This window comes from Centruroides vittatus, unplaced genomic scaffold (assembly GCF_030686945.1).
Source record: "Centruroides vittatus isolate TY-2023 unplaced genomic scaffold, ASM3068694v2 contig_3071, whole genome shotgun sequence".
NCBI lineage: Eukaryota > Metazoa > Arthropoda > Arachnida > Scorpiones > Buthidae > Centruroides > Centruroides vittatus.
Window position 1 is genome coordinate 46,672 of NW_027121974.1, and position 19,546 is coordinate 66,217.

Genomic DNA, 19,546 nt, shown 5'->3' on the forward strand with positions numbered 1-19,546 from the left:
GTTAACTGGGGGGGCGTGCCCACCCATGCCCCTTCCTGGCTACGCCCATGCTCCTCCCCTCTTAGGATGTTCGTCAACCGAATGTTGACGGACAACCCGCCTAAAAACCTTCATAACTTTACCAATAATAGATACTATAAGTAGAAAGGAAACAAGAAATTTTGAAATAAATATAATCAAATGCATAAACTGTATAAAATGTAATGAAATAAATAAACCGGACGTCCACCGAAGATCAAAAGCTTTCTTCTGAGCAGAGTCAGATAGATGACTTTATTGTTAACAGGAAAAATATAATTTACAGGGGCAAGACACTGCTAAAATTGAGAGCAATTGTGACGATGTCACAATAAATAATTACTCGTTAGTTAAAAAGATCTTCTGAATTCATTAACAATAAATGTTCTCTAGTGACATAAAACGTTTTACTATCAAACCTCGACTTTGAAATTATCCTATTAACCATGAATAGGACCCAAATTTTGATACTTTTTCATATTTAGCACTAAAACTGCATAAATTCTTCAATTTGTCATTGGATTACTTTTAGTGCCTAAATCTTCATACTGAAGACGATTCTTCAAATCTTGCAACGTTGTTTCAACCTACAGGCTAATTTTGAAAACTGCAAGTTTCATGCCCAAAAATTGCTTAGTCAAAACTTTAACCGAAACGTGGAGGTTTTGACAATCTTGATGGGATTTTCTAATGCAAGGCGTATAGAAACGATAATCGTATTTAATATTTTATTTCATTTTATCGCATCCGTTTTATACTTTTGACCATTTTGCACTTGTTATACATATGGAGTTGTGGAATAGCGAGTCCTAATTATCGATTCGCGATCTGCTTGGAGTGTGACTTTATTAAGCCTTGTTATTTATTTTTCTTTTCCTTACTTTCCTTATTATACTATCTTCCTGCGGTAAAAACTGTACTTCCGGCTTCTGTTTACATAACCACACTGTAGTTAGTTGACCCATGTGGTCTGAACTGTAATAAAACAAAAGGGGGTGACACCCGATCAGTCGAGGGTTTACTGGCAGAGGAGAGAGGGAGATTGGAACGAAAGGAAGGAAGATTTTTCGGGGAGAGAGGAAAGCATGACGAGCACGTAACAAAGACAATTATTAAGGAACGGATCCGAGGTTTTTTTTATTATTATTGCCAGTCACCCCTTTGAACTTTTTCATTCTGACAATTCCTGTATAATTCTTACCAACCTTATCTTGCTCTAGGGCCCTTTACTTTGTGAATTTAGTTAAACTATAGTTAAGCTAGACATAAGTTAGAATAAGTCCTTTGTTTTGTCGGTACGTAGGGACCAATTGGTGATATTGTTACGGGTTGTCCCAAGTGTCTTTGTATTTCCTTAGTTAGTAAGTGTGTACAATTGTTTCTTTGGAAACTATCGGTGTTAACTGTAATTAATTAATAAACTTTTTAAATTTTTATCAAAGCCGACGATTCTCAAGATTCTGTTATTTATTACTCGGCTACAGGAGTCACCAATTCTTATTTGGCCGCGTATACATTTTTCATAAAAATTGTTCTTCTGCTTAAAATAACTCTAATAATATAGACAACACTCAATTGACTATCAATCATAATCAACAAAAATAGCGGCTTTGTAGGTGTTTTGTAACAATGTCTTAATACTATATCTAACATAGTATATGAAAAATTATCCAAAAAGTTAACAATTTTAGAGGAAGGAAGTATGTTGTAGAATTTTTTAAAATATAGATTTTTATATGAGGAAGTTAGTGACGAGTATCTATCATTTTGTATAATTTTGTAGAAAAACTTTTGCAGGTTTAAAAATTTTGGAAAATTTATGCCGAGAAAATTATTATATTTTCGAAAGTAAACCGTCCAACTTTTTTAAAAAAATTTTTAAAAATTTTAAACGAAACAATGTTTTTGTTAATAATTGGAAGCATCACGGCCAGAGGCCCGAGCTGTTAAGATATCAGTGTGAGGCTCTGGATAGGTCCGAACCACACTGAAATTCGCGTTAAAATCATTTATTTTTAGAAAAAAATTATTTTTTTTAGAGGAAAAAAAAATAAAAGTTAGAAATAGTTTTTCTTAAAGAAAACGACGCGAACTTTTAAACAATAGAACAATGGGGAAACGTAGATCGTCTATCTCCGAGTGGGAATCGAATTAAACTTCGATTTTGACCTCTCCCGCGCCCCCGAAAGGTTTCGAATTGTCACCAGGTGACGAGAAGAGACCAATCGGAAAGCGGAATCGGAGGAAAACAGATAAAACCTGAGAATTCAAGGACGCGAGGGCTTCTTCTCCCGAAAGTTCCAAGTGACGGATCTATTGTTGTGTGTGTGTCTGGTGCCCATCTTCGTCTCCGTCTCCCGACCTCGGATCGACATCTTTCCATCAACGGAAGTCGACCGCATCGTCCTGGAGTCGCGGAGTCGTCGAGGGAACTGGCCATTCGCGACCTAGGGACACTCCTTCAAAATGAGACTATATTCGAAAGGAGAGGAAGACCCAGAGGCTGCTGCCGACCTAGAACTTCCAAGATCGCGGAAATCTTGTAAGCTTCTTTCGTGTCAAATAAACGGTTTCTTGTAACCGTAGAGTCTGTCTCAGTGCCGATCGCCCACATACGACCCTTCGCGACCGCTCGACCCTCTTGACATAGTCGGCACCCAGTCGGCAAACTCACACTGGTGTCAGAGAAGTGGGATTTTAAATGCAGAATTTGCACAAATTCAGCGGGCCCACACTATAGTTGAGGATGCCGACATCAAAATTTCGCCCCGAAATTGAGTTAAAGGTGGGTCGGAACGATAGATGCTGAGACAGACACTTCGGCGCGAACTCGCCAGTTAGTTAGCAGTTCTCTTTCATTGGCCTTGAGAGGAATGATACCTGCTTTCTTCGGTGAAAGTAAGCGTATTATGACTTCTTCGATCCCTTAAAAAAATATCGAGCTTAGCTGGATGATCCCGCAGAAATGCTTTAGTTAACCAAGCGCAAGCTCGCAGGTGCGACAATGATAGAATAAATAGGCTTGACCGAGCAAGAAAACGCCACTATAAAATAGTGCCAGCAGCGGAAGTAGGCAAGATGTTCCGAGGTCAGTTTTTCAAAATATAAGTAAAAACATTAAACTGAGCGTCAGGATGCTTGGCACTGCTTCATTCACAAAAGCTCTAAAGGTAGCCATTAGGGAAGAAACGAGTGACTAGCAGAATGCACAGTTTTGTCAGGCGCGAAGCTGAAACGGCGGAGAATAACCTAATGGATTCGGGAAGAGTGAAACTCCATAAGAAATCTGCGTTCGGTGCAAAGATGGGTCAAAATTTTAAACAGTTTAAAACTTTAGGAAAAATTGTTAGATAATCGAACATTGTCAGTACCGATAACTGGTGCGCAAAGATAATATTCAGAATAAACAAACAGGACAACCCATGGAACGAGGGAATAGCGAAGTAGGAAACGCACACCCCTATCCGAATTCGCTGCAATGCTTTTCACAACCTCATAACATGCAACCACTGTCGCCCGATTGGTACGGAGAAAAGGACGTCCCTCTGCCATCTCTAGTCGAGTGGAGATCGAGGCCAATGCGTTGCAGGTTCCGATTATAAATCCATCGTATTCATTGCGATATAGGCTAATTATTTCAGTAGATACTCTTTCATCAATCGCAGAATAGGCAAATCGAATCCGAAGTCGATTGAAATTTAGAACAGGCACTTTATGTAGAGGATTTTCTGACAGTATTAGCCCGGAAACAGGCCAATGCGACCGCAACTAGATGCTTAGCTTTTCTCAGTCCCAAGGTAGACGCAAAGCAAGCAGATTGTCAATTGCAAAAAAAAATATAGCAACTTTAACCTAAGGTCAAGATTATAAGCGATTACGGTATCCTACTCTCTATTTTCTATCGGTCCGGTTTTGCGAACTGTGAATGATGAACTTTCATTCTGGAGAGGAGAGATCATCATAAAAACAAAAGCGAATGTTAATTTTAATTGAATTCACGTTTTCTGAAAATAAAAATTGTCGCTGAAAAAAAATGTATGCAAAAAACGTGCTTAAATGTTAAAATTGTCGCGAATCGGAATTCAAGTCAATGTGAGCGTGGTGCATTTCGAAAGGGAGCCATAGTATTGTTTTTGTTTCGTGTAAACTGTTCTGTCCATCCCTTACGAAGCGCTCACGATTGAGCCTACACTGGTCAAGGGAAGAGAGTCATGTCGGGGAAGCGACTTATCTCCTTGGTCAACGCCTTTCCAAAATTTTCTCATACTTAGGATAGATGACAGAAAATTGTCACTTTGTCCGTCCTAGAGAGAATGAGGATTTGATCACTCTCGAGAAAACTTAACGATGATCTTCTATTTGATTCGCGCTCATCGGAAAACAATTTTGTCGTGATCAAAACATTGATGAAAACTTCTGTTATAGATTGAGTAATTTATATAGTCAAAATGTCAGAAAATTTTTTCCTTTTTTGCGTACATGATGATTGATCATACCTGTCACAGTCGAGACTGCGAATAGACTCTGACCAGATCAAACGGAAGTTACGGAACAACACTCTGAACTGCGTGACCTTGATTAGCGGTAATCTGCGTCGGAAAACCGATGATAGAGAACTGTCACTGGTTCAAGAGACTGACATCCGGAAGTTATGGCCGTAAAGACATTGGCAAGATCACAACTGCACACCGTCAATGCAGAAGCTCCATGATCCTCTTTCGGTCCAGTACAAAAAAAAAAAAAAAATGGAAAAGATTCGACCCCCATGGTAAAGACGAAGTTTTTCAGAAAACTTGGAACGGAACTAGATGCATAGCTTCGAAAAGCACGTGTCTTCAACTTAGATCCAGAAAACTCCGCGCTACACGTGCACCGGAAATGGCTATGAAGTTCCCAAGTTTCAATTCTGGTTGAGACAGGCAAATCAAACTAAACGTTGAACCTGTTATCAGATTTCTGAATCAGATGTTCCGAAAAATTAGGAAGGGAACACGAATACATTCCATTCCCCCCCCCTCCGTTTCAGACCATTTTCTGAAAATTTTGAGATTGTGTGAATTGCTCAGTCTGAAAACGAAAAAAAAAAAACTGTCACATGATTTAAAAAATAGTTTGTCGATCATTTATGTTGTTAAAATATTATTCGATGACCGTGATTGTTATTTGATTATTTGTAACCAATCTTATAAACAGACATGTGATGTTACACAAACATTTCGATGAATTGTAAACGATATTCTATACCATTCAATAATGTATCGAAAAAAAAAACTTTGGTGTAACGCGAAACCGAACGCGCGCCAGAGAAGGCTGGATTCTCAGACAAGTATCGCTGTTACGTCACTTGGCAAACAAAGGGAGAAAGGACTGTCAGCTTCCAGAGCTGCCAGCTAAAATGTCGTTATTTCGTTACGACATTTTAAATTGGCGGGAAGCTCTGTGAGGCTCTGGATAGGTCCGAACCACACTGAAATTCGCGTTAAAATCATTTATTTTTAGAAAAAAATTATTTTTTTTAGAGGAAAAAAAAATAAAAGTTAGAAATAGTTTTTCTTAAAGAAAACGACGCGAACTTTTAAACAATAGAACAATGGGGAAACGTAGATCGTCTATCTCCGAGTGGGAATCGAATTAAACTTCGATTTTGACCTCTCCCGCGCCCCCGAAAGGTTTCGAATTGTCACCATGTGACGAGAAGAGACCAATCGGAAAGCGGAATCGGAGGAAAACAGATAAAACCTGTGAATTCAAGGACGCGAGGACTTCTTCTCCCGAAAGTTCCAAGTGACGGATCTATTGTTGTGTGTGTGTCTGGTGCCCATCTTCGTCTCCGTCTCCCGACCTCGGATCGACAACTTTCCATCAACGGAAGTCGACCGCATCGTCCTGGAGTCGCGGAGTCGTCGAGGGAACTGGCCATTCGCGACCTAGGGACACTCCTTCAAAATGAGACTATATTCGAAAGGAGAGGAAGACCCAGAGGCTGCTGCCGACCTAGAACTTCCAAGATCGCGGAAATCTTGTAAGCTTCTTTCGTGTCAAATAAACGGTTTCTTGTAACCGTAGAGTCTGTCTCAGTGCCGATCGCCCACATCCGACCCTTCGCGACCGCTCGACCCTCTTGACATAGTCGGCACCCTGTCGGCAAACTCACATCAGCTACTGGGTATAGGACAACTGGTAAATTCATTATGGGCGATTGTCAAGTGGGCGGCAGTCACTTAACCCCCGCCCACTTGACAATCATTTAAGTGACCGTCATCTGGGCGACAGAAACTTAAAAATTTTTGCACGCTTAGCAAGCATACGATTTGGCGGATATTATCTATTCACTTATTGTAAATATTGATAAAATATATATAAATATAAATATGGTTAATTAAGATTTACGAGGTACGAGTTATAAGTTATGAACTATTTTGACGGCCGGATGGCCGAGCGGTAAAGGTGGCAGCCTACCGCTCTGGGGGACCCGGGATCGAATCCGAACGGGTCGAATAATCCCCAGGAATTTTTCGGGGGGTGGTCCGTTCGGATATGTCGGGCCCCGTCCCTCACCACCCGGTCGCCCCATTGTGGGCCTGGCCGAACCCATAATGGGCCTAAGAGGCCCTCTTAGTGCCCACAGGGCGGAAAGAGTTTAAAAAAAAAAAAAAAAAAAAAAGTTATGAACTATGAGGTGCGAGTTATTTCTGACTTAGGAAAAGGAAATGCTTTGGAATAACATACTGTAGCATCGTTAATTATTGTATGTCAGAAGCGGTTAACAAGGAGCATCAAAGAAAAGCGGTTCTTCGAAAACAAATTCTTTCGAAGAACTTTTATACTTTGTTTTATTAATGTATTTTTAATTTTATGTAATTGTTATCTTTGTTTTTATGTACCTACTTTTGTTAATTTTGGGGATAGATTTCAACTGTCGTTCGAGACTTTTCTATTTACTTATAGAAATAAATAAATAAATAAAGTATGTAACACGTATAAATATGTTTGTTAATTACAAAATCTTTTTTTTTTTCTTCGTTTAACTCCTTTTAAAAATGTAGTGGTGAGGCCAGTTAAAATAAAAAAAAAAAAAAAAAGGCAAAATGCATTTGGAACTATTGACAATGGAATTTTTGGAAAAGGTTAAAATAAACGTCTAGTATTCGTTATTTGTTTTGTTTGCCTTGGAAAATTATTCAAAATCGAATATAAAATGTATAATATTACTCGTTAATACTCTAGGAATATTTTATTTTTACATTTTTTAAAAAAGTATAATACCGATCCCATTGCTGAACCGAGTTAAACGAATTATAAATATAATTACAATTCGTTTAACTCGGTTCGGTATAAAGATTCATAATGTACGGAAACTCAACCTTCCTCCATAAGCTTTGTATAACACCAATCAAACAATTAATCAGTATTGTCGGTAACCAGAAAATTAAAGATACCGCGTATTCAGAAAATTAATTTCTTAGATACCGTGTATTCTTATGTGATTTTACTCTGAGGAAGATGATGCTGTAGGTTGCGAACAATATGATGTATAAGTGAATAATTGTATAAATGAGAAACATATAACACAAAAAGCAAAACGCAGAAAATATTTTACGTTGGCCAGATGGTCGAGTGATTAAGGTGGCAACCTACCGTTCTGTGGGACCCGGGATCGAATCCAGACGAGTCGAAAAGTCTCCAGGAATTTTTCGAGAATTCCTGGGGACCACCGGCCACCCAGTAGAATTCATAATGGGCTTGCTAAAAGATGCCCTCTTAGTGCCCACAGGGCGGAGAGTTAAAAACACTTATATTTAACGTATAATTGCAAAAAACATACAACTGAGAAAAGTATAAATGGGCTTTGACTGGTGTAAAATTAATAAATAGATTTTAATGTTGCATAATTTAACATGTACTAAAAGTATAATGATATTGAAATTTGAGCTTTGGCTTTGAGTTCGATTTCCAGAATTAAACACACACACACACATATATATATATTAAATCTATTATTAATTAGTGCTTTTATACTTTATAATTCAATATTACAGTAAAAAAATTGCGTAAATATTAAAAAATGGTAATTAAGAAAATAATTTTACAAAACTTAAAAATATTTTAATTATAAAAAATCACGTCCGCTACTATCAGAAAATACTGTATTAATTTTTTTAATAAACAACGTTGTTATAATATTGTATTGTTTCTATTTTTAAAATTCTAATTAATTTTTAGCTATCGAAACTCAGCAACAGACGTTCAAGATGGCGGACAGCTAACAACGGATGAAAGAGGAAATTTTTATCGTTAAGTTTAAACTTGTTTGAATTGTTAAATGTCTTAATTTTATTATTTTCTGGTTTGACTGTCGATTGCAAATGGCGTCGAGAAGGTAATATTACATTTTCATTTATATATTTGTAATTAGAATTTTGTTTAGATACTAAATTCAAATGATTAAGATATGAAATAAAACGTATTTTCATTAAAAACCGGCTAAGAGTGTTTAATATACATTTTATTATTTATTAATTAAGATTAAAGTAAATTAAGCTTTCATTTGTGATATTTATTTTCTGTATTTTTGATTTATGGCAATTGTTTACATCTAAGATCATGTAAAAATTTGTTGGTAATGTATCTAATAAATTCTTACGTGGACCCCTGATGTTGATTAAATGTATAACATTTCAGGTATTAAAATTCTCATACCGAAAACACTCAAGTTAATTCTTTCTCAGAATTATTAGTTGAAAAATAATCATCTACATTAATGTTATATAATATTTGTATATCAAAATATTATGAAATTTATGTCGTATATATTTCATCTATCTATTTTTTAATATTACATAGCATGGTTTCAGCTGATTTCCACCCTTTATGTATTATATTTGCCAAATTTTACTTGTCATTAGTTATACATCTATGTATGAAAAAAAAAAAAAATGAATTTTTGCTGCTGTTATACTTTATTGGAATATAATATATAAGAAATAATATAGTACTGAAATTTCAAAAAATGTAGCAATAGCAAATGGATAAGAAGTTCATAAATTTTAACATTTATGTTTATCTATACTTGTTGTTACAATTTAAATTAAAAGTTACATCTATACCGGTAATATGAAAGTAATATCAATTAATAAATTGCTTATAGGTCAAAGTCATTGAATAATTACTTCTAAAATCTTGAGATAAAAAAATTCAATAGCAGATCTATGAATGTAATAACTTTATAACTGAATATTTGTACCTAAGAAAAGAAAATTCAAAAGTGCAAGATACTAATATAACCAAGAAAAGACAGAAGATAGTTTAAAATCACTTTTGAGTTTTCTTTTCTTACATTTATACACATGGTACTTTCTGTACACTGGTCTTTTCCAGTTCTGACTTAATATTTGATTTGCCCTTTTTTTAAAATTATTTTCTAAAATATCTGCATTTATATTAAAATATATAGTGGACCATGAGATTACAAATGATTAATATCATAATATATAAAGTTGGAAATTACTTCCTAAAAACTAAAATACAATTTTTTAATAAATGTTACCAAAAGTACTCTTCAAAAATTAATAAAAAGTTTATAACAGCTGTGTGTTTAAATTTTAAGGTTTTGTGTAACTAAAATTTTAGGTGCAGTTGACCTGCAATGTTAACTGTCTAATATTGCAAATTTTGTTAGAAATTCTAGTTAATGACGGCAAAACAATACACATACTATAACACTCAATAACTTACTAATCTGTAGTCTAGTTACTTTTAAAAAGAAATGAAAGTATTTTTTGTTTTATTATCTATAAGCTTAATAACAGCTTCCTATGTCTAAATTTATTACACCGTTAAGAATACAGACAATTTATGAAGCTATACCGACTTCATAACTTGTCTATTCTTAATGGTGTAATAAGTTTAGATATAGGAAGCTGTTATTAAGCTTATAGATAATAGTTTAAACTAGACAAGAAACATACTACAGTATTTTTTATTTTATTTTTTATTGTAACTGGTCAGAGTGAAAATTCAGTTGAATGACCAGCCAAACTAGTCTAGGGAGAACATTGGAAATTGGATAATTAAATGATGAGTGGCATTAATTTTTAATTTAATTGATTAGTTGATTTTCAATAGGTTCATCATAATCTTCAGTTTTATTTATTACTTGTATTTTTTATAGTGGTACTAAGTGTGGGTGTTGGAAAAATTCAGTTTGTCAAGTTTGTTTGTGTATGTGTGTATATACACACAACAGTATATTTCTAACTTACTTTGACTTACTATGAACCATTTATTATTCTTTACTACAGAGATTTTTTAATAACAATTTAAAGCATCCTAAATCCATTTTAATGTCTGTAATTCTTTTGACTGACATTATTTTGAAGTCATGATTTTCAAAGTAAGATTCCAAAGTGATCAAATTCTAAGATTATCACATTTATTAATTATTACTGAGTTCTTAGTTTGTATTATTAATCTTATTATAGTCCTTCTAATATATAATAAAGTCTTCTGTACCTCACCAGTTTATATGAATCATTGTTTTTTAATAAGTGGAATGGCAACCATATCTGAATTCATATTTTCTTGGAATAATCTGTTAATCATATTATTTTAGATTTTGTTATTGTCTTTCAGTAAAATCAGTAATTTTTTTTTATAAAAACATAATGATGAACAAAACAATTTTTTTCTTATCACTTGATAAATCTTAATAGTGTATTGCATTTTGCAATGTAGGTACCCTTCTGTAATGCTATTGAAATTAAAATTGAAAGAAACAACAATACATTCACTTTTATTGTATGCATTGTTGTTTATTTATAATGTGAATATCATTATAATATAATATTAAATAATGTTTATTTTAGTTTGTTGTATTTAAATCTTAAATAGCCTATCCTTTTGTAATAGATTATTTAAAATTTTTGTGCTCTATCTAGATTGTTATTGTGCTGCAATTTGGAAAAATTGTAGACCTTTAAATTCCCATTGTCGTCCATCCATCTACCTTTCCTTAATCTCAAGAACAGAGTTAGATACATGAAATTTGAGACCAGATATGAGAACTGTAGGGGCAGGAGGCCCTGATTAACTGTATGAAAACTTCCAATGCAAACTGGAAGTTATGTTATTTCAATTAAAACTTTTCCCCTGAAAGCAGTTAATAGATAACTAGCACAGCTCTATTGTTAAAGGAAATGTTTGATGTACAGATGCAAGCCACTACTAATCAGTTGAGGTGGAGAGCATATATTTTAAATTAAATAAATTAAAAATTGCAGTGTGGCATTGTGACAGCATTACAATAAATAGTTGCTTGTATGATCTTATTTTGAGTTGGTACTATACTTATTTGCTCGTTCAAATTTATTAATATTTATTAATTTGTTAATAAAAAAATTTGATGATGGTTTATAAATTAGACAGAAAACACTTGATCCAAATAAAATATTTCTCACTGTTTAAAATTGTTGTTTCTATGAGTTTTGTAATTCACATTAGTTAATTTTAAGCAGATTCTGGCATTGAATGTAATTGATTTTCTTAAAATTAAATGAATTGAAAAATTCACTAGCATTTAATAAATATATAAAAATATAAATACAACTATACAAAGATAAGACTTTGCTTTTGTCTTTCCTTCTCACCATTCACGCCATTAGCAGTCCTTAGACAATTCACAAAATCTCAGAGACAACCATTCTTTTGAGGCTACTGCCTCCGCAGAAAAAATGTAAAATCAGGTAAAAGCGTCATCTGGTGTTAATGCCACATTTATAATATCACATTTTAAAGTAAAAAATTAATAAAAAGTACATGGCGGTGTTATTTACATTTAATAAATATATAAAAATATAAATACGACTATACAAAGATAAGACTTTGCTTTTGTCTTTCCTTCTCTCCATTCACTAGCATATTTAATACTAAAAAATTATTATAAAATTATTTCTTGAATAGAGCTTTGACAAAAATTCACTTGATAATGTTTTATGGACATGACATTTTACACTACAGGTTAAATATACCAATTTTGTCACACACATTTACACACATTTATACATTCTGGGATTCATTGATAGCTTTTGAATAATGAAAATGTAATACAGTTAAGTCCACTCAACAGAGCACTGGATAAGAGAGTTCACTTAAAAGATTACTCTGTCATGTTCCTGATTTTTGTCTCAATGTTTTACATTAGCAGGATTCTTGTTAACAGAGCATCAGATAGTAGAGAAGTCCATTTAAATGAGCATTGTATGCATTTTTAGAGCAACAGTCTGGAGAGCACTATTCTAGGGAGATGTACTGTACAGTACCATAAGATAGATCCTTGTAAATCACTGCTAGTTCTCACTATACTATGGTATATGACAGGTGGCCAACAAGTTGATGATTGCACCATTTTTAGTTGATGGCAGAAAATATGGTCCGTTCCATTAAAATACAGAAAACATTTGTAATTTTAATAGGAATTTTAAATCCATATTTTTTACAGAGAAATCTTTTTACTATTGTCTATGGGTTAGTGACTCGTCATAAGGTTATGTAGTGGATACAAAGAAGTGCTCTTTGTGTCAATGGTCATTTCTAGGTTATGTTGTTATTTTAGTAATCGTTTTGTTGTGCTTTAAGCAATTTCAGTTAAGGGTAAAATGAGTGAGCCAAAAGTGAGCAAAATTTGTTTTTTGTGACGATAGAAATAAAATTAGTTTTTGTTATGGTAAAAACTAGTGTCGTTTAATTTGTTTTAGTGTATTTACCAAACAGAGATAATCTGAAACATTAATTACCATGCAATATATAAAAATTGTTTTGCAGTATAATTTTATTAGGATGAATTATTAAGTTTTTATAGATGAATGGAGGTGGAGGTGTGAAGTAAATCATTGATACTTTTAACTCATGAAAGTCAATCAATCTCACTATAACTTGACGGAGATTTGGTGAAACCTTTTATTGGTCAGTTTTATAATACAAAGATAGTCAATATTTCTTACAGAATCATAATGAACAGATTTTATTAGAAGACTGCATATGAGAAACAATTACATATTAAAAAGGTATCATAAAATATATATGAACAAACAGCACAGATCATATGTACAGTATCCTCATTTTAAGTGGACAAGGCAAAAAATGATTAGCAACCAGATTTTGGAGTTCATTGGGCTGCAGTTTGAAAAAATAAATTCCCACTGTTGTCTGTCTGTCTTTGAATTAATTAAAATTAATATTTTATTATAACTGCATTATGTATCTTTTACAAATTTCTATACTACATGTGAAAAAAACGATAAGATTGCTATTGTATATTCGAATAATTCGGTGGCGGAAGGAATGTCGAAACCGGGTCAGTCTCCAATCAGCCAGATTATATAGGCATTAGCACATGCGGTTTACAGTGCACCAACCTCACCCGGTTTAGCTGGTAGAAGCGACACACTCGTAAAGAGTACAGCTTTATATCCCGGAGCGGTTGTGGGCTGTTATCCGCCTGCCTGTCAACTTCCAAGCAGCCAGATTATAGGCATTGGCGCATGCGCTTTACATAGCACAAACGTCACGGTTTAGCTGGTAGAAGCGACACACGCGTAAAGAGTACGCGACTTTATATCCCGGAGCGGTTGTGGGCTGTTAGCCGCCTGCTAGATATTCGGCCACCCTCGCCCGATTATGTGAATCACGAGCAGACTAGATCAACGGCGGGCAACCCGCGGGCCAGCTACGGCTGGCGAAAAGTTTCTATCCGGCCTGCGAGATCTTTAATAGATTATTAAATTGGAAAAATAACTATTAATTAATTATTTTTCTAATTCTTTGTAATTTTCAAAAACGATAAGAGAAATAAATGTAGTAATTAACTTTTTATTTATTTATTTCATATTTGCAGACTAAAAAAATTACGAGTCACAAGAAGGCGTCAATTAACTACTACGGCGCAGAAAAAAACGTAAAATTTATTCTGGCCCATGTTATAAAAAGGGTTGCCCACCCTAGACTAGATTTATAACAACCCAACCGATAGGAGTTTACTGGCACGTTTTTATGATAGTTCTGTAGAGTTGACAGGAGTTTAAAAAAACTCCATTAAAATATTTGATATATTTATTCTGCGTTTATTCCGCTCTCCCATCTTATATTACTTACGGATTTCAATGTTAAACCGGTGATATTACGATTTAGTATGTCCCATCTGTAAGAGGATGCAGAAAAAACGTGTACAATTCTAGTACAGTGTTAAAAATTAACTGTTACTTTGGCAGCATCATTTACAACCAAATTTAATGAATGAGACGTACAGTACATACAATGGTACAAAAAAAAAGCTCTAGAATTTATTTTCTTTAAATTTACGATTTATATATCCGTTGTCATAAAAATTTGTCTTTTTACTGTTTTCCCAAGACTACAGATATTCAGGTACAAAGTAACTGGTTTCGACTTATTTCTACTTAAGAAGTGACTAAATAATTAAGAGATTAGGGAATGGGGACGTAAATAAAACCCTGTTGAAAGAGCCAGAATTTTACTTCAACAAAAGCTTAACAGAACCAATCACTCGCTCAGTACAGTGGGAAACTGATTTCTGTGTACACCTGGTATTAAAACGAATGACTATTAAGTTTAACATAGTTAGATTTTTACAGCTACGGTGAGAAACGTTTAAAATTTACAACAGCCCTGTGGCGTCCTTTGAGATATACTAGTGATGCGACAAAAGAGGCATTTGACATTGACCGGTATCGGCACCCTCGGGATTTGGCACGCACACACTCACTACACACCTACCTGGACCGTCACTAGTTCCATCCATTAGCTACTCGTATCAAGATATTTGACTAAGTGGATTGTTTTAAGATTTAAAAAGTAAAGAATATTTTATGTTATTTTTATGTACGTTTCTTTACAAAGCTATATTTTAATTATAATTTTCTTTAAAAGTATATTAATACAATCGAACAATACATTGTACCAGGTATGTATATCCATCGCACATTTTATTTCACCGAGTAAGTTTTTATAATTTATTTTTAATTTTAGCCCTTATATCGTGGCTAGCGATTCAGAATGTAATTGTGATATTAAAAATACATTTAGAGAAGTCTACAGTTTTTACTGGCTTATCGAACAAATGAATACGAATGGACCCTAGACCAGTGATTCGTAACAGGGGGCCGCGGTCCCTGGGGGTCCATAAGAAGTTTGCCGGGGCCGCCAAATTATGCAAAATTTCCTTCAGAATATAATAAAAAGAAAATTGATGTATAATCCGAATATCGTATTGAAAAGTGAAATAAGAAAGATAAAGTTTTCCTATTTAGGTTTTATTTATTTATTTTGTATTTCTTCCTACATACAACTTTGTTAGTACAGAAGAAATAAATGCAAATAAGCTACTTACACCGCAGTATTTACTTCTTTTATTCCAAAGCAATTTTAAGAAACTATTAATGCTTGGAATTTTAAAAATAATTAGGAAAAATAGTAGGCTTTGAAAATTTAAATATTTTTGCAAAAGTTATGCAAAATCCTTACGACAAGTGGGCGTTTTAGTTTTAGTTTAGTTTTAGCATCGACATTGGATCGATTTATCGACATGTTTCTTATTTTATTTTCTGTTAAAAATTAATGAGTTTTCATGTTTAATTGTGAAGTTTGAATGCTATTTAAATAGATAATGAAATAATAAAGTTATGATTTACATTTATTATATAAAAAATAAAGCAATAATAAAAAAATCAATTTATTATAGATAAATTATCAAATTATCAAATATAAATTATTATTAAAACATGGGGGTCACAACTACTAAATTTGACGAGATTTGGTGGACCGCGAGTATAAGTCAGGTTTAAGAACCACTGCCTAGTCAATCATTTCTTACAGAATCATAATGAACAGATTTTATTAGAAGACTGCATATGAGAAACAATTACATATTAAAAAGGTATCATAAAATATATATGAACAAACAGCACAGATCATATGTACAGTATCCTCATTTTAAGTGGACAAGGCAAAAAATGATTAGCAACCAGATTTTGGAGTTCATTGGGCTGCAGTTTGAAAAAATAAATTCCCACTGTTGTCTGTCTGTCTGTCTGTCCATATGTCTTTCCTTAATCTTGAGAACAGAGTTAGATAGATGAAAGATGAGACCTTAGGAGCAGGAGGCCCCAATTAACTATATAAGAACTTCCAATGCAAACTAGAAGTCATGTTATTTCAGTTCAAAAATTTTCCCCTGAAAGCAGTTAATAGATGACTGGCATGACTCTTTTGTTAAATGAAAAGTATGATGTACAGGGGCAAGTCACTACTAATTTCAAGTGGAGAGAATATATTTTAAATAAATAAAATAAAAATAGGATTAAAAATTGCAGTCTGGCATTGTAGCAATGTCACAATAAATAATTGCTCATATGATCTTATTTTAAGGTGATACTATACTTATATGTTTATATACTGTAATCTCATTAGAGAGCAATCAGAAATTTTGGAACAAAGATGTCCACATTTTTCCAGTTAAACCATCTGTTGTATTTCTGGGAAGAAATGAAAGTAATATGATTAGTAAATATACTGTGTTTACTGATTATTCAATAAACAATAAAATTGATGATAAACAGGAGCATATGCAAGGGAAGCTACAAGGGCTTAAGCCATTTTTATTGACACAAAAAATAAAAATAAATTCATTTATTCAAACATTGTTTTAAATTTGAATTATATTTGTAATTTCAAAAATCCCCAAAAAAGAGGTACTTTTATCTTTTTAACAGTAATTTTTTTTAAAGTGATTTTATTTTTAAACTGCTTACTGTTTTGGGGGTTTTTGAAATTAGGTATACTGTATATTTTAAGTACAGGGTGGTTATAATTAAAGTTGCCCTACTCAGGCCTGTCTAGAGCCTGTTCTCCTGCACGTATTTTGATGAAACTTGATATATATGTTACATGGACCATGGGGAAAAGGAAAATGTAAAAAAAAATTTAGTTCGAATTTTTACCACTAGGTGAAAAAATAGTGCATGAAGAACAAGAAAAACATAATGGAAACACGCAAAAGATTTTTATTCACAACATTTGTTCAATGTGCAATCCATTTGCATCAATCACATGTTCAAAACGCGTTGCAATGCTGTATGACGTTTTAAACACGTGATTGATGCAAATGGATTGCACACTAAACAAATGCCGGGCAACTTTAATTATAACCACCCTATATATCAAACATCACGAAACCCGATATGTACTGTACATAGAAACATAACAGGGCTTAAAGTGACTCGCTTTTTTCGCTTTTTCTGAGGCAAACTCGCTTTTCTCACTTCCCATGTGGAATTTTTCTTTTCGTAATTGCGGTCAGGAGCCAAATAACGACGAGTACACCCCATACGCCTTATGATGTGACTGTGCGCGAGGTGATAAGGCACTGTCGTCTACACATGTACAGGTACTCTACATGTATTGTATATAGGCTAACATAATGAGGAGCTTTCCAACTCTTGCTACTCTGCACATGCTGTAGGAATTTGCGCTTGGCTTCTCCCTGCTTGTATCCTTGTGAAATACCGATCTCCGCTTTCATACAATCACACTTCACTAAGGCGTAAATACATCTATAGTTCGGCGATAAGAGTGATTTTTATACGGCATTATTTTTAGCATTTATATTTATTTAATCACAGTAGACAAAAGAAAGAAATAGATTTTAATACTAACAGTAGAAACTCATGTTTTAGCAACGGAGAATCGTATAGAATCCAGTAAGTTGCTAACTTTCCCTTCCCAACGGTCTTTCTACGATTCTTCTTTAGCTTAAACAACTTAAACAATGATATCACTCGTTCTTAGCTACCTTAGAAAAACCAAAAATAATAATTGTTGAGCGATAATAAATTAGATTTCTACTGTTATTAGCGAGGTTGAGGCCGAAGTTTTAAACACGAAAACGTGTACGTCCGACGTTCAGTCCGACGTACACGTTCAGCGCCGTTTTCTTGTAAGCCTAGAAGTTTGACAATGGCGTTTGGAATGTTGAGCATGATTCCACTGACTTTCCAAACACCATTGTCAAACTTTGAGGCATACAGGAAAGCGACACTGAACGTCCGACGTACACGTTTTCGCGTTGAAAACGTCGGCCGTAACCTCGCTATTATTAAATAAAACATTGTAGGACACTCGTTTAAAATCTTGTATCTTTCTAGCACTTTGTAAATTAAAGATCGAGCGAACCTCGTGCCAGAAAGTACAAGATTTTAAACTAGTATCCTAAATATTAATAACACCCGTAGAGACAATCTTTAGACAAAGATAAAACTTTAGTTTTAAGTGGGTGCATATATATTTAGCATGCACCGTGGTTTTCTGCTTTCTAACGGTGTTCTTCATTTTTCATTTCAACAAACTATAATCCAAAGTAAACCATGAGCAACGCTTAGGGATGGCTGGCTTCTTAAAACTGACTCAAATGGTTTTGTGGTGTCATCTTGGGGACGTTGGTTGTCTGACTCAGAGCTTTTCTGCTCTTTGTGTGCTTTTAACATCAGTGTATCTAGTAAAGTTTCCATGCAATCTTCCAACATTCAAGCTACAAGAAACATATAAATAAATGCAATGAAGCGTTTGGTCCCAACCAGTTAATACCCGTCACACGGATGCTCAAATATAAAATTCGGATGCTCAAATTCAAATATAAATTGCACACCCGCGGTCAGTCCGGCACCAAATTAAAAAATTAATTTGTAAATATTTAGTGTCGAAAAACCACTATTTTCACTTTAATCTAGCTTTTCGATGTTTCTAGTCGAACTCAGTCAAAAAAAAATTCATTTAATTATAATTTATTGAAGGTTTTAATTTTTTAATATTAGAAGGTAATTAGCATAAATTGCAAGGTGTCATGTTTCATCTTCGCACCCGTTCAAGTTTATTGTCCTAGACACGCGCCGATGTTTTTACTTCTACTGGAGTTCAGGCTTTTATTTCAACTCGACCTCTTTGGTTACACAAAGTGGAGAGATGGGCGTCAGGTGATTGCGTACGACTTTTACGACAGAAATTTCCTTACCTTAAAAGTTTTATTATTTTTTTTTCCTCGATTATTATTAATTAACTTTTTTGATGATTCTTATATCTTTGTATTATCTAAAGTTGCAGATATAAATGCGTAAAACTTAATTTAAACAAGTAATATTAAAAAAATTTTTTTAAGTCAATTCCTACTTAGGTCAACAAAGAAAAATTTTATTCTAGTTACTTTTTATTAAATAATTACAATTAATATAAATATGTATATACATATGCTAAATATCTTATATAAGAGAAATTTTTTTCTCCCATATAAAACTAAAATTAATTAATTAAATTTAATTAATGAATTAATATTTGAAAAAACTGTATTAACATCAAGTGTCATCCACCACAAGTTAAAAAAATGTATTTGAACTTGAGTGGATGAATAAAAAGTATTTTATTAACGATTGAAAATTTGAACAAGATATATATATACAGTCAAACC

General features: G+C 33.6%; 1 protein-coding gene across 5 annotated transcripts in view; it reads left to right on the top strand.

The window, feature by feature from the left end:
- Positions 1 to 8,264: 8,264 nt before the first annotated feature.
- LOC136973006 (tyrosine-protein phosphatase non-receptor type 11-like) overlaps positions 8,265 to 19,546 on the top strand; it is a 66,374-nt gene continuing 55,092 nt past the window's right edge. For all 5 annotated transcript variants that reach the window (XM_067267686.1, XM_067267687.1, XM_067267685.1 and 2 more), the window contains exon 1: positions 8,265 to 8,398. In XM_067267686.1, the coding sequence (XP_067123787.1) occupies positions 8,385 to 8,398 (14 nt within the window). In that variant the 5' untranslated portion in view covers positions 8,265 to 8,384. The remainder of the gene's footprint in view (positions 8,399 to 19,546) is intronic.